Genomic DNA, 26,347 nt, shown 5'->3' on the forward strand with positions numbered 1-26,347 from the left:
GTACAAGTTAGTGAAGCAGAAATGCAGACATACAGTTTGAACAAGCATTTTATGACTGTACAACACTTTTAGTAGAATTGTCATGCAGAAACAGTGCAGGTGCAAAGAAAATGAATAGTCAGATATGGATGAGTACAAAGATATGCAGTGTTAGAGAACTAGGATAAATAAAAACAATTCGTATCGATGATATGATAGCAAGAAGTTGCAAACAGTGGAGTCTGTAAAATTTTGAAGCAGAACAAATCTGAAAGTAGAAAAAGGCATTAAGGAACTGATAAATAAAGGTGAATCATTCCATACTGTAAGGGACTAGTTTGCTGAAAGCCCATTCTGAAATAGCTAACGAGAAGAAAGGTGGGTGATATAAAGTATGAGCACCACCACTTTGGGACCTAAGAGAGTATGATGAAGTTAATAGCTGCAGTTTGAGAGCAAGTGGTGGACACGTGTTGAAAGAAGAGATGATGTGCTTAGCTGAAAATAAAAGGATGCTCTTTTTTTGGTAAAGTTTGATTTATCATTGGATATTTTTGCAGTACCTATTTAAAAGGCTTCTATCCATTATTAATATAGATGAAGTAAATATTTCACACAATTGTACTCTACATTGCTCACCTGAAAGTAAACTGCAGGAGTCAAAATGTGGATATGAGACTCAGGAAATTTGTTGAGGAGTTATACACATTACAGTACAGTTTTAATGTTTGTCAGCTTAATTTCATCACGGTGTCCAGTTGTCTTAATGCATTTGCTTAATTTCCATCAAAACTTGTATGATTTTAGGCTACATTTTTCAGAAGTGGTGTGACATATTTACTGTAATAGAAATAGGGCATCTAGAACTGAAAGATAGGAGAATCCAGGGTCTCAAACATCTACCCTACACAGATAGGCTAAAAGCCCTGTTCCTCTATCAGTTTCATACAGACTCCACAGAGGTAACCTCTGTCTGGCATACAAAGCAATCTCATACCTCACTTTGATGAGACTGCTGCATATCCACTAGTCATGCTCCACTCGAGCAACCCATACGCGCAACCTCAACCTGGTCTGTGATATCAATGGGACTTGTTGGCAGGACAGATTTGTGTCCCAGAGACTCCCCCATCTGTGAAATAGACTCCCTCTGCACATCAAGCAGAGTATGTCATTACCCTTTTTAAGCGCTACCTGGATAACTGGATGGGAAATAGAAAGTACACTCCTGGGATTCCACCTGTGTCCCTCCTGGACAGGGGCTCTGGTTGCTGACTTGTCTAAAGATGGGCTAAACTCTTGGCTAGACTTATAAGGACCCCAGGGCCAATATCCTAGTAACCTCCTATGATTCTATGATGATCCCTAATAGAAATGTTATGACACCTTGCTTCAATCATAGTTACTGTTTGATTTGCGTTTCTGTACTTTATATTAACATTAGAAAGTACATTATAGAATGTTTGCTCATTCCTTTCAAAATTAAGCATGCTGATTGAACAGCCCAACCAGCGTGTCCATTGTAAATCAAGTGTATACCAGTAGAAAAAAGTCTGGCCCCTGAAGCACCATTGAGCGGCCAAACTTTCTTTTGGCATATTCTGGGGACAGCAAAATACGAGAAAAATCAGATATGTTCTGCAAAACTAAAACAGAAACATATCTGGTTTTTTTTGTATTTGTCCTTTGTAATATCCTGACTTTTTAAACCTTCAAAAAAAAAAAGCAATTGAAATTCTCTTTTCTCTGTTGCTTTTCCTGCAGTGCACTGATATAATGTGCAAAGTGGGAACGCAAGTACCATATACATGCACAGTAAATCAGTAAACAAGGAATAACATGGAAGAAGACTGAAGTGCTGTTATACAAAGACATACCTTTTTTAAATAATGTCATTGTATAAAAGCAGTAGTACACTCCTATTTGTGGGTGTTTCATGATTTACCCATGGTTGGCTTTGTTTATTCACTTGGGCTTCACCCTTGTGATCAAACCACACCAACCATGGGTTAATTCTGATATATCCAGGCACAGACATGGAGTATAGCTTAATTAATTTTTAAACTTCTTGCTTTTTTTAAGCTAATCATCTATGTGGCATGCTTTTTTCCCCACCAGGCATTCAGGCAATTGTCGCATCGATTCCATGGCAAAGGATCTGGAAAAATGAAAACTGAAAAACGCATGAAAAAACTAGAGGAAGAAGCAGTGAGTTTCTTGTGAACTATTTTAGAAGCAATACTTTTGTTGTGTCATCTGTTTAAATTAGATACTTCATTGTGACTGGCTGCCTACCTTGGGTAAGATTTAACATATTTTATTTTCTCAGTTTACTAGACACTAAAATGGGAAGTCCGTATGTTGAGAATGTTAGTCCTGTCTTTTGGTCGTGTAAACAGTCTTTTTCCAGGTGTGTTTTCTCCTGTAACTGGTCAGTGTTGATGCTGTATCCACATAAGGAAGGAGAATGCCCCCCACTCCCCCCAGGTTTCTTTTCTCTGCTTCTTAGCCAAAGCACTATGGTTGACTCATTTAAAAGTTTGCTCATTGTTATTGCATCTGCATGATTCTGCATTCTCCCACAAAAAGCTGAAACATGGGAGGTTATCTTAATCTGGGAGCCAGTGACATTTAGAACCTCTGCAGTAGTTTGAGAAAACCAGTACATTGTCCTGCTCATTTGAGGAGATTCAGTCTCCTACTCATGGACACCACTGCACTACAAGTCAAAGGCCTGGCTTGTCAGATATGTTCTTAGCTGCAGTCTGTTCTCAGTCAGATGTTCAGGTAAGGCATTCCTTGGGCTCTGCAAAAGGACACTTTTTGGTGTTTTGACTTGGTGGTCCCATCCTCCCTCTATTCTTTTGCATTTGGAGTGTTGGTGTGCTTTTTTCATTTGTGTGTGACTGAAATACACAGTGAGTTTTGTCAGTGACTATTGTTGAGATTTATTTAAGATTTTGCTAGCAATGTTTTTTATGTTGTTTGATGCTGTTTCATTGATAACCTCTTTTATTTTTGACATTTTGTTTACTGGGAAAGTCCGACTTGGAATGAGCCAATTTTCAGCAAAGGCCTGGAAGAAACACTTGAGATGCATGTCTTTGGAATGTGGGAGAAAATTGGAGCACCCGGAGGAAATCCACACAAAAGCAGGGAGGACATGCAGACTCTGCAAAGATGGCACCCCAGCTGAGAATCGAACCAGAGAACCTCATGCTGTGTGGCAACAATACAAACCACTGCGCCACCCACATGCCTTCAAGTATGGGCCCCATCGGCACCCACTGAAGTCCTTGAAGATCTTATAGTTTCATTAGGAAGAACCCCCCCCCCCATTTGACTTTTGTTGTGCATCAGTGCAGATGGCAGAGTAATCCAAAACCTAACTAAGAGCATGTTAAAACCTGAATGGGGTTCTACACCTTTTCTTTCAGATGTCCCACTACATTTTTTTGGGATATAACTGCCTGAGGAAGAAGAGGAAGCTAAGGAGTATGAAAATGCCTTTGGATGGGTTGTCATCTCTGACATTCCTTCACTTCTTTGTTCTCCAGTGTGATCCTAGAGGCTAAGTAACCTCCATTCACACCCAACCTTTGAAGAATTATTTGGTAGTGTTGGGTGGATTGTAATGGTTGCAAACTCGGGGATAGATGGACAGAATCTCCTGATGGCCAGTTATCTAGACCTTCTGTAACCTCTTCTGGAGTTGTTCCCTTTTTCTTCTCATTATCAGTTGAGCAGTGAAGGACTCCTTGAAGATGCCTGACAAGTGTCCTGCTTCTACCCACTGAGTGCATAAACAATGTCTTTCTACCTAAAGTGTGTGGCTTTAAAAAATATTGGCCACAGACATTTGCATTGCCAGCTGTAGCAGGGATGGCTCATAAGTGTAAGAAGACTGCCCAACATCTTGTTGATCACTTTTAAGGCCAAGAAACCCAGAGGTTAGACCAGCGAGGCAAAAAATGTATGCTTTGACCACACTTGATCTGTGAGCTGCCACTGACTTATTGCACCTGATCTGTTATAGAACAAGTTCCAGAAAGGGAGTAAAGCACTTTTTGAAGCCTTTCCTAAATTAGAGACAAGATCAAAACGTTTGGGTAATGCATAGAAATTGGAAAAGGCATACAGGCAGTCCCTGCACTACATTGCAGGCCACAGAGTGGGATTGTGGCATCTCAAGTGGTTCTTTGGCACCATATGTGGTTTTATGTTTTGAAGTTCCCAGCACACACTAACAAAGGAAGGCTATGCAATCTATTGTGGGGCTACTCCTTTTTGATAAGTAGATGAAAACCCTTGATGTTAAGTTGTCTATCTCGCCTTCATTCTTGCTGGATGGGTTCGGAGCCGACCTCGGCTCCGACTCGGCCACTCTAAAAGCTCGAGAGTTGGTTCCACCAGCTCGAGGCTCCCCTTATATCCCACAATGCTAGGCGAGAGTTACCTCAGATCTCGTTTGCCGCTACAGCATCGAGGTGTTGGTTTTTCTACCGGCTTGTTGGTAAGTGTAATTTTGGTAAAATGAGATCACTTAAAACCCTATATTTTTGAGTTTAAATATATTTCCCTTAGTGTAGTGGGTTTTTCTACTCCGTTTTTCCGGAAAATCCCAATTTTTTTCCAAAGAACTTTTAAAGTTCTCTCTCGGGCCTTCTGGCCTTTCTCCATCCCCTAGTTGTGTGTGTGTGTGTTACTCTTGGTAAACTTTAGTTAATTGTTTATTTTTTGAGTTTAAAAGTAGATTAGTGTAATCAGTGTGTTTGTTGAGTGTGTGTGATTACACTTTTGTTTAGGATGTCTAAAGACACAAAGGTCTCAGGCTTCAAGAAGTGTGATGCGTGCTGTCAGAAAATGTCTCTGACAGACGGTCACACTTCTTGTGTCTATTGCCTGGGGCCTTTGCACCTGCAGGACTCCTGTGCTGTATGCCACGGCTTCAGCCCCAGGGTCCTGCAGGAAAGAAAAAATAAGTTGATCCTGAGGGGTCTTCTTAAGCCGGAGGATTCCCTTTCTGTCTCTGGGAAGCCCTCTAAGGCTTCTAGGTCCTCGGCTCCAGCAACTGAGCCGAGACCTAAGGCTTCTAAACCTCCGCCTACATCGGCTCCGGCTGGAGCCGATGAGTCTCAGTCCACAGTTTCTGTGGTTCCCTCGGCTCCGGCTGGAGCCGAGGTAATAGAGGTTCCCGTGTCGGCTCCGTCCAGATCTTCGGAACCGACATTGAGGAAGAGGTCCAGGTCACCGTCCCTTGGCTCCATTCATTCGGCTCCAGGATCTCCCCTGCTGTCTGAACGGAGCCATAAATCTCATTCCTCTAGGTCATCGAGGCTATCGGATCATGACCTTCAGAGGGTAGTGAGTCGACTTCTTAAGTCCGAGGCACTAGCCCAGATGCTTCAGAGCCCGACTCATCAGTCGATGCCTGCCCTTGTCCATCAATATATTCCTCCTCCGACTCAGTTGAGCTCGGAGCCGGGTCGTGTCGGAACCGAGACTGTGGTAGCATCGGAGCCGATACAATTGTCTTCGGCTCCATCGTCGGCTCCGATTTCTTCCTTAGAAGAATCTCGGCGCCGGACTTCCAGAGTCGGCTCTGAGGGGGTGAGTGGCATCGGACCCTTGTCCGACCCCGCTCTTCCTCTCGGAGCTTCGGCGCTGGTGAGTTCGGCTCCGACATCGGCCTCGGAGCCATCACTGTCGGTGCCGAGGGGGGTTCTCAGCTTCTCGGAGCGGGGACCTCTGGCTTTGCCTGACAGGGTGCTTCGAGGTCATGCGGAGTGTGTTAGAGCCTGGCTCTACTCCACAGTCGGCGCCGTCCGCCCTCCCTCACGGTGCCTCAGGTCAAGTCGACTCACTCCCTCATCCCGGACCGCAGAGAGCCAGCTCCTCAGGAACCCCTGTGGGATCTCATCCTCTTCCGAGGCCTCTCCTGATTTGGCAGAAGAGCCCCTCGGAAGAGGAAGTGTAAGAGGAAACACATTGACTCACCTGAGTCAATCACATCTGATACAGATTTAGATGATTCCGAGGGTTCCCCGTTCCCCTTCTGAAGATGTCTCTTTGCAGACATTCTAGAGATCCTGAAGCAGAGGGAAATTGGCCAGCCCTTAACCCTTCGGAGGATGAATCTGTATATCTTGAGGCGTTGGCTCTCGTCCTTCCACCTCCTGGGTGTCCCCCTTGACCCCCTCATGCAGGTGGTTGCTAAAAGGCATGGACGGCTCCTGATTCAGTAGATCCCACTCCCAGGAGACCCTCCAAATTCATAACAGCACCAGCAGACAAGCAGTTCTTGACAAAAGGAGTTTCTGTGGATGCTATGGTGGTAGCTGCTGCCACTAAGAAGGAACTAGCTGATCCTTCAGTACCTGTCCATCCACCTAACAAGGAATCTAGGTCCATGGACAGGTACGGGAAGCGGATGTTTTCATCAGCGACATTTACTATGCGTTCGCTGAACTACCTGTGCCATTTCACTCGTCTTCAAAGAGACTTGATTAAAGAAGCGAGTGAAATGTTGAAGGATCCTACAGCTGTGGGTTTTCAAGATAAAATGAACACTCAGCTGGCTACCCTTAACTCCATAGCCAACTCCTCCATGCGCCTCCTTTCTTATGCGGCTGATGGAGCGAGTAGGGCCGCAGGGACAGGTGTGGCCTTACGTAGGCATGCCTGGATGCGGCTATGCAATTTTGTGGACCCCTTCAAGACGTCTTTCACTAACTCCCCGTTTGATGGATCATCTCTCTTTGGTCCTCAAGTGAAAGAAACCTTGACTAGGTGCGAGACTGATGGCAAGACTCTTTCTGCCGTCGGAGTCCGTTTTTCTACTCCTTCTAGGCCTTACCCCAAAGGCCAGAAAAGTGGGAAAATGTGGTTCCGTAAACAAAATCAAGGGACTTCGCCTGACGACAAAGTCGTTACCCGCCAGAGGCAGAGGCGGAATAACAATGGTAGACGCCGCCCTCGAGGCAGGGGCTCCGCAGAACCAGGGCAATCGAGAAGCCTTCTCTGATAAGCCCTTTCTGCATCCCTGAGGTGTTGCCCGGCTGCCCACCTTCGGAGGCAGTCGGGGGAAGGTTGTGGCTGCACCCAAAAGCCAGGCTATCCCTGACTCAAGACAAATGGGTACAGTCTATCATTTCCGAAGGCTATTCTATCCCCTTTCTTCACATTCCGAAACAATCAAAAAAATCCCTTCCAGATGTTCCACCCGTGCAAAGGGATCTAGCGGTTTTGGAAATTTCAAAACTGCTTGCAAAAAGAGCAATTCAGCCAGTTCCAGCAGACCAGCAAGGATCCGGAATCTACTCAAGGTTCTTTTTAGTTCCAAAGAAAACAGGGGACTGGAGACCAATTTTGGATCTCAGTATCTTGAACAGATCAGTCAAGAAAACAAGATTTCGGATGGTCACGCTGCAGTCCATCCTTCCCCTATTGGGAAAAGGAAACTGGATGTGCTCTATAGACCTTCAGGATGCGTACTATCATATAAAAATGAGCAGACGCTCCAGAAGATTCCTCCGCTTCAGGCTGGGAACCAGTCATTTTCAATTCAGGGCCCTGCCCTTTGGTCTCACCACTGCCCCCCGGGTGTTTACCAAATGCATGGAAGTGGTAGCTTCTCACCTGAGACGACAAGGATTCCAGGTGTTTCCATATTTGGACGACTGGCTCCTCACAGCCCCCACCAAGCATCTCCTTCTGATGGCCAGGGATTACACCTTTCGCATTTGTCAAAAGTTAGGCATTTCAATAAATTGCGAAAAGTCTGTTTTGTCACCTTGTCGTACTATTACCTTCATAGGCGCAAATCTAGACACAGTAAACATGTCTGCGAGGCTAACAGATCAGAGAATAACAGACATACACAGACTGGTCTCACTCCTTTTCAACAACAACAGAATCAAAGCCAGGTTAGTTCTGAAAGTGTTGGGAATTATGGCGGCTGCCATACCTCTGCTTCCATTAGCCAGATTCCACATGAGAATCCTTCAATGGATGCTCTTTACACAATGGTCATACCAGCAACTTCCAATGTCCCATACCATTATGATCACGCAGACGTGCAGAAATCATCTCATGTGGTGGATGTCTTCCCTCAGCTCTGGTTGGGAAGACCATTTGTTCCCCCCCCTCCGGTTGCTACTTTGACAATGGACGCCTCCCTGATCGGGTGGGGGGGGCATTATCAGGGCAGGACGGTCCAGGGCACATGGCAACCAGGCGAATGCCACTTGCACATAAATGTTCTGGAGATGAGAGCAGTGCTTTTAGCGTTGCAAGCCCTTCAAGGCTCTCTCCCTTGGGAACGATTGCAATCCAGACAGACAATATGTCTGTAGTGTGGTACATCAACAAACAAGGCGGAACCAGGTCCTACCCCCTGTGTCGAGAAGCACTCAGATTGTGGCAATGGGCGATTTCTTCTCAGCGTTTTCTGATAGCAACGCACATCCCCGGGAAGTCCAATCAAATAGCGGACAAATTGAGCAGAGCTATCCTCATGCCTCACGAGTGGTCTCTGAAAGACTCTGTTGTGAGAGATTTTTCTCAAGTGGGGTCAGCCTTGCTGCGATCTTTTTGCTACTCCCCAAAACAGCAAGTGCAGTCATTATTTCACTCTATTCCCTTTACCAAGCCAACCCAGCAGAGACGCTCTAGTCCAAGTTTGGCCCCGGGGACTTCAGTATGCATTTCCTCCCTTCCCACTAATCTCTCAGGTGATACAGAAAGCTATCGCTCAGAAGGCCTCGTTGATCCTCATTGCTCCTTACTGGCCTCGACAGGTGTGGTTCCCCTTTCTACATCAATTTCTACTGGAGCGACCTTGGCATCTGGACCTAGTTCCAGACCTTTTGATCCATCAATCGGGTCAGTTGCATCGCTCCCTCCCCTCTCTGAACCTCACTGCTTGGTTCCTCCAGTTCCAACATTAGCCAGGCTTCCTCAATTATCTCGCTCTGTTCGAGATATTTTGATAGCTTCCCATAAATCTTCCACTAGGAAGATTTATTTGAGTAAGTGGAAACGTTTCACATATTGGGCTCAAGGAAGGGACATAGATCCTTTCACTGCTTCCATCCAAATAGTCCTTGAATTTCTAGCTGAACTCTTCCATGCAGGTTCATCCCCTTCTACTCTTAAAGTTCAATTGGCAGCTATCTCTAACTTTCATGTAGGTATTTCTGAGTCTGCTTTAATGTCCCACAAGCTTTGCAAAGCCTTTTTGAAAGGAGTTTTTCTTCTCAGACCTCCTATAAGAAATCCTCCTCCTCCTTGGGACCTAAATTTAGTTCTTACTTCTTTGATTCTCCCCCCTTTCGAACCTGCAGCCTCCTGTTCTTTAAAATTGCTATCATGGAAGACTCTCTTTCTGGTAGCTATTACTTCAGCTAGAAGAGTCTCAGAACTTCATGCACTCAGCTGTCGACCTCATCTATTGTTCCATAAGGACAGGGTATCCTTATGAACCAACCCGTCCTTCTTGCCTAAGGTAGTCTCAACGTCAAATCTAAATCAAAGCATTGACCTCCCTGTCTTTTTTCCAGAATATTCCAATAGGTCTGAACAAAAATTACACTGGCTAGATGTTCATCGTCAGTTGAGGTACTATTTGGATAGAACAAAACAATTCAGAAAATCTGACCAACTGTTTATCTCCTATGCAGAAAGCAGAAAAGGACTTTCAGTTTCAAAGGTATCATTATCTAGATGGCTTACATCTCTGATTACCCTTGTTTATGAGATTAGACACCAAAAGCTGCCTAATAAACCTAAGGCCCATTCTACCAGAGCTTTGGCTACTTCTTTAGCCTTCCAAGACAGACTGCCTATTGACACCATTTGTGCAGCTCTTACTTGGGCTACTCCTCACACTTTCATTTCTCATTATAAGTTGGATTTAGCTTCTAGGCATAGAGCTAACTTTGGTTCCACTGTTCTCAGGAGTCTGTTCCGTTAGGCCACCCGGGACAAGGTGCTAGGGACGCGGTCCCATCCAGCAAGAATGAAGGCGAGATAGACAACTTAACATATAGAAGTTATGTTCTTACCATAACGTTCCATGTTAGTTGTCTTCTTCTCGCTTCTTCTTGCCCCACCCTCCTTCCCCCTGGCCTGGACAGACCTAGAGGAGTTGTGATTGTGACCTCTCTTTCTACCACCTCTTTTCTTAGGCATATGCTGTTTGCATATTTCCTGAATCAGGATGTAGGTCACCTTTCTTTCTCCCTGTTGTAGAGGTGGACTCTTTTAGAGTTGTTCTATTACTATTATAAGCTGGGGTTAGCTTACAAACGAGATCTGAGGTAACTCTCGCCTAGCATTGTGGGATATAAGGGGAGCCTCGAGCCGGTGGAACCAACTCCTGAGCTTTTAGAGTGGCCGAGTCGGAGCCGAGGTCGGCTCCGAACCCATCCAGCAAGAAGAAGGCGAGAAGAAGACAACTAACATGGAACGTTATGGTAAGAACATAACTTCTATTTTCAGAACAGTAGAATAAAGGATAAGAAGATGTTTTTCTCTGTTAGCTTTTCTTACCAGTGAAGCCTATTTGAAGATAAATTAAAGTCAAATCCCATCTCAGCATGTCAGGAACAGCACCCAAACCTTGGACCCCAAGAAGGTCTTATAATTAATTTATCAATGCAGCTAGCCTTTCTGTCTGTAGGATTATTCCTTGCCAGTACAACAGAAAGTTATTGGGGAAAGGTTTTCCTTCTATGTAGCAGATGGGAAAAGCATTATTTGGGTAATACATTTTTTTGGAACAGGGCACATCCTAGGGCATATAACCTCTTTGCTTCAATTGTCCTGCATATACATGGGTTCCAAAAACATTTTTGTATCTCTTTGGCAGGAGTGAAGCATACAGAAGCAGAGAACATCAGTATAAGGTGTACAGGCACAGGTCCTGTAGGAGGTCCGTCTGCAGATTGAACAAAGCAAGGGCATTCTGACATGCAACAAGCTTGGGGGGGGTTCTTTGCCAGGAACTAAACTATGCCAAACAGATTATCTTATCTGCTGTTATACCACAGTTCTGTAGTCATACCAGTCAGACAAGACTTTAGATGGGAAGATATTGTTTATGCACTCAGTGGGCAGAAGCATGGCACTTGCTGGACATCTTCTACGAGTCCTTCCTTGTACATAGCATATATGAAATCATGTTTACTGCAGACAGGGGGTTTGGCATGGGGGATGGCAGTGTACCTTGTAGTATTACCTGATGTTCTTCCCTTTCACTGTTGCAGTATTCTTAACATAAGGAGTCTCCTGCCAAGGATAGGCCAGTGTCCTGCCAGTATACCAAAGACTTTGGAATTTGTAGACATTGTACATCACATGTATGCTCCCCATGCAAAATGTAGGGCATAAAGGTAACGCATGGATGTACATATCTCAGAACTTGTTTGCCACCAGTCTGAACACCATCATTGATCATCAGTCTAAATGGTGCTTCTTCTGTGCAGGTTACCGAGCCATGTTTCAAATAAGTGCCCCATTGGGGTTTCTTCTAATCTGTTTTTATTTTGGTGTGTATACATGTCTTCAGAAAAAGAAAATGTCATTGTGGGAGGCAGATTCCCCATAAAGATCATCACGAGAAGTGTCTGTTCTGTTTGGGTGCTTCTCAGTACCATATGCAGAGTTCTGTCTTTCTGTCTGCCAGGGTTTTGTCCCTAAGACCGTTCGTATTTATGTCTCATCCTTGTCAGTTTACTTGGAGAACCAACCAGCATCTTAAACTGTTTGCGCAAGGTGCTATGGCAGAGTCTTCCTATCCCAAAGGTCAGCTCCCTGCTAAGAAAAAGGCCAAAAAACTCGGGTCTCATTTGATTGCTGTCCTGCCTCCCCTGTTTGTCTCTCTTGAGGCTTGTGAAAGCCCAAAGGATTATCCGGTTGTTCTCTGATTTCTCTCCCATGACCCTGTTGGAGGCCAATATGGATCCAACTTCCATCACATCCTTGAAGACTTTACAAATGTCCTGCCTGGACATTGAGGGGTAACCTCAGCTGATTATATTTGAGGGACCGATAGGGATACTGCAGACTGTAGTCTGGGAGAAGATTCTTACACCATTGGTTGAGTGTCAGCAAGGGTCCGAACCTTCTATTTTTTTTTTTCAGGCAGTTGTTCATCAGAAGAAAAAACAGTATTCCCTTGCTGTTAAAGATCCCCAGCATGAATGACAAGATTTTACTCTGGTTGTTTAACGTCTTAATGGCCTTAAAGTCTCCTCAAGGAGTTTCTTACCTACTCCTCCCCCCTGGTCTTCTAATCCTTGTAAAAAGCCCAGAGAGCAGGAGTCCTCTGATGAGGATTTGGATTCTAGGGAACAGTCCTTGGCATATTCTTTGCAAATTCCTTCTCCCTTGGATTATGGGTCTGAGGAGGAAGATTCTTGTCAGTCCAGACAATCCCTTAGAAGAACTCTTCTTTGGGGATACTATTTCTTGTATGATGGAATATTTCAAATGGGACTGTTCTCAGGTTTCTGACATTTAAGAGAGTTGATATGAACTCCTCCAGATGGAGTCTCCCAAGCCCTGTGCTGTACCTCCGGTCTTGGCTGCATTCTTGGATACCTTTTCAGTGACCTGTTTTGTTCCTGATTTCCAACCTCCAGCCCCTAAGAAACCTGACATATTTTGCAAGGTGCCTGATGATTGTAGGTTTTTGTACAGATGCCCTTCTGCTGATCCCTCTGTAGTGCCGGTCTCTTCTTGCAAACCTTTTAAACTTTTGCCATCCACTTAACCACCTCCTTCTGATGAGAACAGTAAAGCCATGGAACATTTAGGCAAAAAGGTATATATTGCTGCTACCCTGACTTTTAAGGCTATTAATTACCAGACTCCTATGATTAAGTATGTTTTATCCCTTCTTTCTCAAGCTTCTCAGGCAGTTTCTGACCTCCCTGATTCAGAAAGGAAGGTCTCTGCCCTTTCTTTACTGGATTCTACCTGTCAAGTGGCTCACCACTCTATTAAATGTAGTTATGATGCAGCTGATGCTTCCTCTAGGGCTGCTGCATTTGGTTCTGTTTTAAGACGTTACTGTTGGCTTTGTCTCCAGCCCTTACTTGATAATATTAAGGATAAATTAAGTCCAAGGAATTGCCAGGAGCCTTGCGTATATAGTTCTCTTTATTTGAACAATGTAACAAACAGTTCGTTGAGCGCTTTCATCTGACTACAGAGATTTCATCAGAACAATGTTGATTAACTGAAGCTGCCTTATATACCTTTCTACCCGCCCTAATTGATTAATTAACTAATTAAAAATGCAATTGTTAAGAAATACAACTGAATTCTAAAAACTAAAAGGTGAATGTTAATCCATCCCTGTATAAAAACATACTTATGACTGAATCAATCTAGTACCATACAAATTCCAGACAGTAATGAATACAATATGTACATAACACTATGAACACTGCATTAAATAAATGACTTGTTTTTTTTATACAAGGGCATTATATATTGTATTTTATAGTGTTTTAATAGATATACATTTTTAGCTTACATCATATAGGAATGTGTTATGCAGTGTTCATAGTGTTATGTACATATTGTATTCATTACTGTCTCAACTTGACACCTTTCTAAAGGTCCCCTCCTTTTGGATGTTGTCCTTTCAAACCCTGTTCACACTTTTTTCCCTGGCATTCTTGGTATCCCTGGACCTGAAGGATGCCTATCTTCACATCCCCATAAATCCTCTTTTCAGAAGATGTTTACATTTCTCTGTCTCTTACTTGCATTTTCAGTTCTCTGTATTGCCCTGTAGCTTCACTACTGCCTCAAGCATATTCACCAAATGCGTCGCTCCTGTCATTGACTTTTGCAAGATGGGAGGGTTTCAGATCTTTCCTTATCTAGATGACCTTACTCTTTCAGGCTTCATCATCCAAAGTCCTGCTTCAGCACCTCCAGTTCATAGTTTTTCTGTTACAAAGCCTGGGGTTCACCATAAACTTTCAGAAATTAGTCCTGGATGTTCATCGTGTTTCACTGTTGCAGTCATTACACTTGGGGTTATCCTGCTGGCAAGCTACTCGCAGTCGGCCTGAATTCCAAAGTCCTGGTCCGGCGTCGGTTGCTGTCGCCTCTTCCCTGATGTCAGTGCGCCAGGGGTATAAAAGATGCAGCCGACGCCATTTTCTTCAGTCTTTCTTGCCGCGCGGTGCCCGAAGCAAAAGCAGTTCACAAGTGCTGGTCGGCCGACTCCTGAGATTTTCGAAATCGAATTTCAGATCCGAAGTCTTCAATAAAGCTAAGCACCCTGTTGGGGAAACTTTTTTCTTGCTCCAGAACCGATGTCAGAAAAAGTTAACAGTTGTATTTCTTGTGGGAAGCAAATACCTCATAAGGATTTCCACTCTTACTGTATTCCTTGCCTAGGCCCTGACCACGACGTTGCTAGTTGTCGGTTTTGTGCTAGATTTAACCAACACACTATTAAGCGTCGATACGACTTTGCTTTTCATTATTTTGGCAGAAGGTTTAACTACATAATGCCGTCAGAACAACCGACGACCGGAATTCATAAAAAATGCAAAGCTAAAGACAAGGACAAGCATCCGAGGTCCAAAACGGATGACAAAGCCTCTTCTAGGCCAGTCGCCGGTGCTCAGTGAGGCGCTTTCGCAGCCCCTGACTCCTGCTACCTCAGAGCCACAGGCCGCCTCCGACTCCCACATGGAGACAACTAGGCCTCTGGATACTTAAGGTATTGGCCCTTCGGAAATTAATCCCTCAGATGGGTCCAGAAGCCGCTGAGCAGGCATCAGCTTCTGAGGGTGTCTTCAGAAGTACACAACTTTATATAAAGCCTACTTCAGCATCCAAGACAAAGTCTAAAACAGTTTTAAAGACAAGGAAACCTGTACAGCATTCTCCAGGACAGGCGTCTATGCCTAAAAAACAGATGCTGAAAATGGCCGAAGACCTAATTACTTTGATCAGGGGTTCCCATCCCCCTCCTGATAAGAGGCCTAGGCAAGGCACTGAATATGATTCCTCTGATCAGGTTTCCATTTCCTCCGATTCCTCTTCTGATCAGGGATATTCTGTTCCTCCCTTTGAGGATTCTGATGCTGAAGATTCTATTCCTTCAGCTTCTCCTCCTGAGGACTATTCTTTTGGGGAAACCCTGCATACCATGAGAGAGCATTTCCATTGGGAGAGCCAGGATTTTTCCAAATCTAAGAAAAGACTTAGAGACTTTCTTTTACTTCCTCAGCACAGACCCCTTGCAATTCCCCCTGTTCTAGACATAGTAGATGATATTTTCTCAGAGTCCGGCCTGTCTCCAAACTCTTTACCTCCTGCCCCTGTTAAGCCGGACAGATACTACAGGGTCCGAGACACCCATAAATTTCTTTACAAAAACCCTGCTGCTGACCCAGAAACTATCTCACAGGGTCTCAAAGGGGTCAAGGCTGCTTCTGCCAAAAACCCTGTCCCCTCAGACAGAGATTCTAGGGCTTTGGACAGATGGGGGGAAAAAGTTTACACTTCTGCTACCTTGGCTGTAAGGGCTTTAAATTGTCAGTTTCATATGCTGAAATATCAGCAATACTTAATGTCTTTGTTAAAACAAAAAATGTTGACAAATTCTGAATTTACTGAGAACAAAGATTTGCAGGATTTATTGCATGCAGCTGAACAAGTGGGAAAACATACTTTGCAATGTGGCTATGATTTACTGGAGGCCTCGTGCAGGGCCGCTGTTACAGATTCTGTTATTAGAAGGCATGCTTGGTTAAAGGAACAGAATCTGCCTGATCATGTTAAAACAAAATTATTGGATGCTCCATTACAGCATGAAACTTTGTTTGGTGTTAAGGCAGAGGAGGTGTTAAAGAAAATGGAGGATAAGGCAAAATCTATGCAGACAGTAAAGGATTTCTTACAGGTACAGCCTCCCAGATTTAGCAGGAACTGGCCCTCTAAGAATTGGTCCTTTCCAGTGTCAGACAGACCACAAAGAGGCAGATTCAGATGCCCTAGAGGCAGGCAACAGCCCCAGGGCTCATACAGGCCCAAACAATGGGGTGCTTCTACCTCCAAAAGCGGAGAAGACAAATCACAGCCTTATAGAAAACAGTCCCAATGACTTCCCTCTGCCAATGCCAAGCACTTATTTTTTGGCAGCACCCTTAGGGGAAAGCTAGCACTTTTTTCACAAAACTGGCACAAGATCACCCAGGACAAATGGGTCTTAAATATTATCTATCAGGGCTACAGGTTCCACTTTCACACCCTTTCAAAGGCAAAAGGCATGCCAGACCTGCCACGCAATCAATGGCAAGAGGCACAAAAACAAGTTTCATCTCTCACGGACATGGGGGCTATTCAGCCAGTGCCACAACAAGAGCAGGGACAAGGATTTTACTCAAGACTTTTCTTAGTACCAAGAAAGGACAAAGCCTGGAGACCAATTCTGGACCTGTCTTTTCTAAATACTTTCCTGGACATCCCAAAATTCAAAATGTTGACTCTACAGCAGCTTCTGCCCATGCTGGACAAGAAAGCTTGGCTTGTAACCTTGGAGCTCAAAGAGGCATACCTGCATGTTCCAATCAGACAATCTTGCAGAAGATACCTCAGATTCATAGCTGGCTCAATGCACTACCAATTCTCTGCGCTGCCCTTTGGCTTATCTACTGTGCCCAGGGTCTTCACAAAATGCCTGGCACCAGTAATTGCATTTTGCAGACAAAGATGAGTTCAAATATACCCCTACTTGGACGACTGCCTTATTCAAGCAAAGGACAAAGATATTCTACTACAGCATCTGGCATTTGTAAAAAGATTACTAATTTGCCTAGGGTACACTAAACGAAAAGAAATCAAAACTAGTGCCCTCTCAAGAGATAATATTCCTGGGTGCAAGCTTAAATACAACTGCCCAGATGGCTTATCTCACGCCAGACAAAGGCATCTGACTTCTTACTTCAAAGACATGGCAACAAAGACCCAGTTATCTGCAAGAAAAATTCTGCAGGTTCTGGGCTACATGGCATCCTGCATTCTATTAATTCCATATGCAAGACTGCATATGAGGAAACTACAATGGTATCTAAAAAGTGTTTGGACTCAACATTGCCACAGCCTAGAAACAGTAATTACTCTCAACAGGAATTTCTATGGTGGGCACAGGCCTGTCACCACAACAAGGGACAGCCTTTTACCTTACCCACTGCCAGGCAGACACTAACAGATGCATCAAATTATGCCTGGGGGCGCACATGGCAGGAAAATGTATTCAGGGCACATGGCCCACAAACCAAATGCATCTTCATATCAATCAAAAAGAGATGCTAGCTGTACAAAATGCCCTGACAGCCTTCAAGGACCTACTTCATCCAGGACAACTACTGATAAAGACAGACAATACTACAGTCATGTGGTACATAAACAAGCAAGAGGGCACACATTCCTACCCCCTCTGCAGGCATGCCATGACTTTGTGGAACACAGCATTAACTTAACAAGTACATCTACAAGCACAATTCCTGCCAGGAAAGACAAATACTTTGGCAGACGAACTAAGCAGAAACCACATGGATCCTCACGAGTGGAAACTGGATCCACAAATCTTCAACATGATAACAGGGAAATTGGGATGCTCAGACATAGATCTATTTGCCTCCCCTCACAACTGCCAGCTACAGAGATTCTGCATTCGGACTTACCACAAACAAGCATGGAAAGTGGACGCTCTTTCATTCAGCTGGAAAGCCCTTACAGTATATGTCTTCCCTCCTCTGCCTGTCCTCTCCAAGGTACTCCTAAAGGTCAGATAAGAGAAGCCAAAAATATTACTGATTGCCACAGACTGGCCACTCCAGCACTGGTACCCAATCCTAAAGAGCTTGTCTCAAGGCCCAGCTTGGACATTGCCTCTAATACCTCATTTGCTGACCCAACAGAACAATCAGATCTTGCACAGCCAATTCAGAACCCTAAATCTGGCTGCATGGCAGATAGTGTAATCATTCAGAGCACACCTCTCTCTAAAGCAGTTATGGATGTTATTTTGGAGGCCAGGAGGCCCAGCACCAGAAAATCTTATGCAGAAAAATGGAAGAGATTCTGTGCTTGGAACCAAGCGCAGGGAATTGACTCGCTTGAACCAAATATTCCTCAGATTTTGCAATACCTAACTGAGATGTTGGACAAAGGCCTATCCTTCTCATCAATTAATATCCATGCCTCTGCCATTTCAGCTCATTACAATACGGACCCACCTATTTTTTCTCATCCACTGCTAAGACAGTTTCTCAGAGGGGCCAAAAACATAAGACCTCCAAGGAGAGCTCCAATACCTACATGGGACCTCAATTTTGTCTTGGAAAAACTCACACTGCCTCCTTTCGAGCCAGCCAATACAGCAGAGATAAAATACTTGTCATGGAAAACTGCTCTTCTCCTAGCAATTACTTCAGCAAGAAGAGTCTCTGAGTTACAGGCACTAATGGCTGTGGAACCTTTTATTGCTTTCCATCAGGACAGGGTTTCTCTAAGAACAAACCCCACATTTATGCCTAAGGTAGTGTCCAGTGTGGCTCTTAACCAAACCATACATTTGCCTACCTTTTATCCAAACTCACAGAATAAGGGGGAGAGACTTCTGCATACTTTGGACATACACAGACAGCTACACTTTTACTTGGACAAGACTAAAGCCTTCAGAAAGACTGAGCAACTCCTAGTGGCATATGCTGCAGGTTCCCAAGGAAAAGCCATTTCAAAGCAGACTATTTCAAAATGGATAGGCCACTGCATTCGTTTCTGCTATTCACAACATGGCAAATCAGTGCCCAAGGGCATTAGGCCACATTCTACCAGAGCAGCAGCCTTCCTCAGAGGAGTACCAACCAAGGATATTTTGGAGGCTGCAACATGGACTTCAGTGCACACTTTTACAAAGCACTACCATTTACCTCTCTACTCTAAATCCAGAGCAGGCTTTGCTACTGCAGTTCTCCAGGGCCTCATAGCCACTCCAAAATCTATTTAGGCCCAGCCGCCCAACCTCAGCTTTGGGATTCAACCCAAGTGCAATGACTGCAACAGTGAAACACGATGAACATAGTACAGTTGTGTACCTACCATAAATGTAGATGTTTGAGTGTATGCACTGCTGCAGTCCAGGTTACCCTCCCACCTTCCCCCCTTTTTCTTTGCTGGGACTTATCTGTACCTATCTATTCTATACAACCTTTGTGGTGTATTTGCTTGTAGATGAAGGTTATGTGCATGCTTTTTTATGATCATAATTGTTACAGCCTACCCTTTTGGGGGCACCTGACATCTGGAGCAAGAAAAACTGAAGAAAATGGTGTCGGCTGCATGTTTTATACCCCTGGCGCACTGACATCAGGGAAGAGGCGACAGCAACCGACGCCAGACCAGGACTTTGGAATTCAGGCTGACTGCAGGTAGCCTGCCAGCAGGATAACCCCAAGTGTAATGACTGCAACAGTGAATACACTCAAACATCTGCATTTATGGTAGGTACACAACTGTACTCAAGATCATGTTCTTTTCAGTTGCAAGTTCCTCACCATTCCTATGTTGGCATCCCTGTCTGCACCCAAATTTCTTTCTCTGATCACCTTTTTTGAGTCTCTCTTTCCTCTGGCTTTTGTCACAGCCAGGGAATTTCTCTGGGTTCTAGGATTCATGGCCTCCACCATGCCTATTCTGCCTGTAGCCAGATTTCATATGTGAAAACTACAGTGGTTCCTCAAGTCAGTGTGGCTTCAACACTGTCATTCACTGAATTTTCTAGTTCTTTCCTTCCATGCATCAAACTCCAGCTTCAGTGGTGGATTCATCAGCTTTCTCGCAACCCAGCAGTTCCTTTTCAACTTCCAGTCCCATCGCAGGATCTTTTTTCGATGCCTCAGATAGGGGGTGGGGAACCTTCTTTGGTTCCCTCAAGGTCCGGGGTATCTGGCCTCCTCATCAGAGGTCAGATCACATCAACACAAGAGCTAAAAGTAGAGCTTTCATCTCCTTTCAGGATTTTCATTCCCGCTTTCTTCCAGGGCCTCTGAAAGTCTTCACAAACAACACCATAGTGATGTAGTTTATCAACAAGCAAGGGGGGGACACAGTCCTACCTTCTTTGCAGACTTTTTTTTTTTTCATGTCTAGGATCTAGCTGTCCAAGACTGTTCAGGCTGTCTAGATTCCTTCAGAGCAAAATAGTGGCAGATGTCTTGAGCAAGTCCAGTACACAGACTCATGAATGGATGCTTCACAGAGATGTGTTTCTGGACATGATCCATCATTGGGGTACTCCACAGGTAGATTTGTTTGCCTCCCTACTGAACAGACAAATTCCTCTTTTCTGTGCCAGAGTCCTAAGCGCTCAGGCATGGAAGGTATACGCACTATCATTTACTTGGAAGAGGATGTTTCTCTATGCCTTCTCTCCCCTCACCTTCCTCTGATTCTGAGGGTCCTGCTCAAGATCAAGCAAGACTTCCTTGTGGCCCAGAGAGCATTAGTTCCCCCTTCTTCCTCATTTAGCCAGTGGCAGTCACAAGTTGCCTCACAAGGTAAAGCTTCTCACACAAGTCAAGGGGTTCCATCCTCACTTTTCCATTCTTCAGCTGATGCTGTGGGTGATAGGATTTTAATCCCTTTTTGGCACATCTTTTCTGAGAATGTGCTTAGGGTTCTGCAGGAGGCCAGGAAACCCACTGTTAGGAAATCCTGTTTGTCCAAATGGAAGATGTTTTCTGTCTTTTGCCTTTCTCACAACTAGAATCTCTTTTTGTGTGAATTTCTCAATGCTAGGTTGGCATATTCTTCTTTCTGCTATTATTGCTCATCTGCCCTTGACTCCTCCTGTTGTGGGTTTGACGTCAAACAATTTCTTAAAGGCGTCCTTTATATCAGGCCTCCTGGAAAGCCTATTCCACCTCCTGGGTACCTCAATTTTTGTGCATGTTCTAATGGGGTGAGTTTTGCTGACCATAACATCAGCTTTCTAGGGCCATTAGAGGGTCAGATTTGTTTTATTTTGATTAGTCTGTAGTTGTTATTCCCTGTCAGCCTCATCTACATACAGTACTCTGTATTTCTTCCATTTGTGAATTGTGGGATATATTTTATTTATTTATTTAACATTTGATTTTCTGTAGTCCTATCTCACCTTCATACTTACATATGGGTTCGGCCTTTTACAAAGCTCAAAGTCTCTTAGTTGGCTCGTGGCTAGGTAGGTATCCCATAGTGCACTAGTGCAATCCCCAGATCTCGTTTGCCGCGTCTACGAGTTCAGAAGTGCTTCTTGCTTGGCCGTGGCTAAGTTTAAACTTTTTTGTATTATTATCACTTTACAGTTTTTTATAGTTAGTTATCTTATTCTAGATAGTGTTTAGTAGTGTTTGCAAGAGTTTAGAAGTGTTTTTGATATTTAAATTAGTTTGTTGAGAACTGGTTGGCCATTGTTGTTCTCCGTTGGTATCCTGTGTGCTAGTGTCTTGTTAACATTGATATTTCATAGGGCTGTGTTCAGTTAAGACCCTATTTTCTGACTATATATATATATATATATATATATATATATATATATATATATATATATATATATATATATATAGTGTGCAGTGTTTGTTGCTAGTCTTGTTAGAGTTTTCTCTGTGGGTCCACATTTTGGGCCTTGGTTTTGTAATTTAGAAAATTTAGCTTGCGTGCAGTTTGCTCGTTTCGTTGCCTGCTTCTATTCTCTGGCCTTTTTTTTCTACGACTTAGCCTATCTAGCTAGGTCTGTTTAAGTTAGAGGACCTAGTTCTCTGTTATTTTCATATTTTCCTCAGGGGTAGGCCTGTTTAAGTTAGAGAACCTAGTCCTCTTTACTCTCTTCCCTTGTGTCTGTGTGCGCTTGTTAGGGCTAGGCCTGCTTAAGTTAGAGGACCTAGCCGTCATTGTGCTTGTTGTGTACCTGCTTTAATTACATAGCTCGTCAACATGTCTAAAGATCACAAACCTTCGGGTTTCAAAAAGTGTATAAAGTGCTCCCAGAAGATGTCAGTTACGGATGGCCATAGTAATTGTGTATATTGCGTCGGAGCCATTCATTTGCAGGAAACTTGTTTATTCTGCCATTCCTTTAGCTCCAGCGTCCTCCAGGAGCGGAAGAACAAGTTAATTTTCAAAGGTCTTCTCAATCATTCCGTCAAGGAAGACTTAGTGAGTTCTTCTTCATCCATATCACATTTTTCCAAAAAAGAGAAGGTTAAGTCAGCCAAGAGGTTTTCTCCCAAGGTAAAAGATACACTCACCAGGTGCGAACAAGAAGGGAAAACTCTTTCTGCCGTGGGAGTGCGTTTTTACCTTCCCCTCTAGACCATATCCTAAGGGTCAGAGAGGTGGTAAGATGTGGTTCAAGAAGTCCCAGAGGTTTTTCCCGGATGCATAGGTTGACTCCTCCTTCAGAGGCAGAGGAGGAGGAGCTAATGGTAGATGTCGCCCTAGAGGCAGGGGGGGTCTGCAAAACCAGGGAGGCCGGGATTCATTTCGAGGCCGTCCCTATCAGTGCTCCTGATGTGGGGCCCAGCTGTGCTTCTCTGGAGCCAGTCGAGGGTCTCCTATCTTTGTATCCAGAAGCCTGGCTAAACATCACCCAAGACAAATGGGTACAAAGAATAATCACCAAAGGTTACTTCATACCCTCTTCTCTTCTGCCCCACACTCCCAAGAATATCCAGGATTTTCCACCCAATCACAGGGATCAAGCAACTATAGAAGTGCAAAAGTTGCTTGCAAAGAGAGTCATCCAAACCGTCCCCACAGATAGGATTCAGAACTTACTCCAGATTCTTTTTAGTGCCAAAACGTACAGGGGACTGGAGGCCCATCTTGGACCTCAGCAAACTAAACAAATCCGTAACGAAGGACAAGTTCCGGATGGTGACACTGCAATCTATACTCCCTCTGTTAGGGAAAGACAATTGGATGTGCTCCATAGACCTGCATGATGCTGCTACCATATAAAAATGGACAGAGCATCGAGGAGTCACTTACGCTTCCGGCTGGGAGCCACTCACTACCAATTTTGTGCTCTGCCCTTTGGTCTCACCACAGCCCCCAGGGTGCTCACCAAATTTATGGCAGTAGTGACAGCTCACCTGAGACGTTTAGGATTCCAAGTGTTTCCATACCTGGATGACTGGCTCCTGACCGCCACCACCAGGCATCTACTCCTACAAGCCAGAGATTCCACCATCCAGCTTTGTTTCCAGCTGGGGATTACAATAAATTGGGAAAAGTCTGCCTTATCGCCCTCTCAATTTGTGACTTTTATAGGTACAGAAATAAACAGTCACCATGTTAGCTCATCTACCTGCAGAAAGAATTCAGAACCTCAGACAACTAATTTTCAAGCTACTTCCTTCACAGAAAGTCAAGGCAAAGAGAGTGCTGACACTCTTAGGAACCATGGCCTCCACCATAACGCTAGTCCCTCTAGCCAGATTACATATGCGAATACTCCAATGGCTACTATCTTCAGTTCCCAGTGGTCCTTTCAACAACTGCCTCTGTCTCACCACATCATCATAACAGAGTCTTGCAAAAAGGATTCAACCTGACCAACTAACAACAGGCACTCCATTCCTTCCATGCCAACCCATTGCTACTGTGACCACGGATGCATCACAGATGGGGGGCATTAACTAGTCAGGACTGTCCAAGGCACATGGCAAGGTCACGAGGCTCACCTGCATATCAGTGTTATAGAGATGAGAGCAGTGTTTCTAGCGTTGCAAGCACTTCACGACTTTCTTTCTCTAGAGACAATAGCAATCCAATCAGGCAACATATCAAGCGGTATGGTATCTCAACAAACAAGGAGGAAGCAGATCTTATCCTCTTTGTTGATAGGCCCTTCTGTTTGGAAGTGGGCAATTTCTTCCCAACGCTTTCTAGTGGCAATGCACATCCCAGGGACAACCAGTGTGATAGCCGACATGCTCAGTAGGGGAATCTTGTTGCCTCACGAGTGGTCTCTAAATCAGGAAATAGCGGAACAGATCTTCCACAAATGGGGACAGCCTTGCTACGATCTCTTTGCCAGTTCGATCAACTCCAAATGCAGCAGCTACTTCTCCCTTATCCCCCCTCTGGGGGAGCCACCGAGAGATGCACTTGTTCACGATTGGCCCCCTGGGACTCCTTTATGCTTTTCCCTCCCTTTCCTCTCATATCCAAAGTTATTCAGAAAGCAAAGTTTTTGGGAAGCAAAATGATTCTCATCACTCCTTACTGGCCTCACCAGATTTGGTTCCCCTTTCTCGGGCCTCATCTACTAGACAATCCATGGACTCTGGACCCAGTGCCAGACCTCTTGACACTCATGTAAGGCTCCATTCATCCCTGCCTCCACAGCCTCAACTTGACAATGTGGCTGCTCCAATTCCATCCCTAGTCAGGCTTCATGATTTTTCACCTGCTGTGACCCACATCCTCACATCTTCACATCCTCATGTCTTCACATAAACCTTCCACTAGGAAGTTATACACTAGCAAATGGAGAATGTTTTCTATCTGGGCGGAAGAAATGTAGATCCTTACACTGCACCCATCCCTATCATTTTAGAATTTTTGTCTGAACTTTTCCATCAGGGATCTGCTGCTGCCACAATTAGGGTCCAATTGGCAGCGATATCTAATTTTCGTTTGGGTCAACATGAATCTAACCTGATGTCCCACAGATTGTGTAAAACCTTCCTTAAGGGTGCTACTTTGCTGAGATCCCCCTTTCAGGAACCGGTATCTCCCTGGGATCTAAACTTTGTTTTGTCCAAACTAACTTCACCGCCTTTTGAACCCGCTCATTTGTACCTATTGAAATTTCTGTCTTGGAAGACCTTATTTCTAGTAGCCATCACATCAGCTAGACGAGTATCAGAGTTACAAAGCACTGTCTATTAAGCCTCCTTATTTGATTTTCCACAGACAGAGTTTTTCTTCGTACAAATCCTTCCTTTATCCCTAAAGTTTGCTCCCACACTAATTTGAACCAAACCATAGAATTACATGTGTTTTTCTCTAATCATTACAACTCAGCAGAATACAAGTTTCATCAATTGAATGTTCACAGGCAGTTACAGTTCTACCTTCACAGGACTAAGGAACTCAGAAAGTCAGACCAATTGTTTGTATCCTTTTCTGATTCTAGACTAAGTCTACCAGTCTTTAAAGTGACCCTATCTAATTGGAATTTGAGCTGTATTTTCTTCATTTACTCCTCCAATGCAAAAATTCTACTGTTCAAGATTAAGGCTCATTCTACACGATCCCAGTCTACATCTGCTGCCTTCCAAGTCAGACTTCCATTTGACAGTATTTGTGCAGCAGCAACCTGGGCTACCCCTCATACCTTTATTACTCATTACAAATTGGACCTGACCTAGAGCCTCCTTTGGTTCCATGGTACTCAGGAGTATTTTCCTGTGAGCCACCCAAGAATAAGGTGCTAGGGACGTTATCCCATATGTAAGAATGAAGGCGAGATAGGACTACAGAACATAAAGAAGTTACGTAATCACCATAACGTTTCATGTTTGTAGTCCATCTCGCCCTTCATTCTTACAAACCCAACCACCTACCCCTGTCCTGGAATTATCTGGAGACAGGATAGCATTACCTTGGTAGAGTGGAGACCTTTCATTATTGTTGTTCTTTCTGGATAAGCTTAGTTCTGTCTTTCTATAGTTTAGCATTAAACAAGATCTGGGGATTGTACTAGTGCACTATGGGATACCTACCTAGTCACGAGCCAACTAAGAGACTTCGAGCTTTGTAATAGGCCGAGTCGGAGCAGAGGATTGGGTCCAAACCCATATGTAAGAATGAAGGGCGAGATGGATTACAAACATGGAATGTTATGGTGAGTACATAACTTCTTTTTAACCAGGAAAGTCTGACTGTGTCAAGAATCCATTTTCAGCAGAGGCCTGGGGAGAAAAGCTCCAAATGATACATGAAACTTGACAATTTCTATGAGCAAGATAAAAACAGGTATTAAAGCACACATTAATAATTGAAGACTAAATAAGTACAGAGAGGTAGATACGGTAATAAAATATACTCTAAATTGAAGTAAAGTGGTAGATGTTGAGGGCTTAATTTAGATAGCACTGTACCTAGGCTTTTCCAGGTATTCCATTATGTGTGCAGACATTTCAGGGATTATATGAGTTTTGTGAATTGTATATTGCTACAGTCTGTCAGTTTTACTTTGTTTCATCTATGTTCATGTGCAGAGTAGGTTTCTGGGTGCTGCCTACAGTGTTCTCACCACAGTGCGCTCTGTGTCCCC

At 44.1% G+C, this 26,347-nt stretch overlaps 1 protein-coding gene across 1 annotated transcript in view; it reads left to right on the forward strand.

The window, feature by feature from the left end:
- SART1 (spliceosome associated factor 1, recruiter of U4/U6.U5 tri-snRNP) overlaps positions 1-26,347 on the forward strand; it is a 1,154,259-nt gene that overhangs the window by 1,016,355 nt on the left and 111,557 nt on the right. The window contains exon 18 of the mRNA XM_044073787.1: positions 2,098-2,187. Within this exon, the coding sequence (XP_043929722.1) occupies positions 2,098-2,187 (90 nt within the window). The remainder of the gene's footprint in view (positions 1-2,097; positions 2,188-26,347) is intronic.

Source organism: Protopterus annectens, chromosome 6.part0 (genome assembly GCF_019279795.1).
Source record: "Protopterus annectens isolate FY-2018-M chromosome 6.part0, PAN1.0, whole genome shotgun sequence".
NCBI classification, from domain to species: Eukaryota; Metazoa; Chordata; order Ceratodontiformes; family Protopteridae; genus Protopterus; species Protopterus annectens.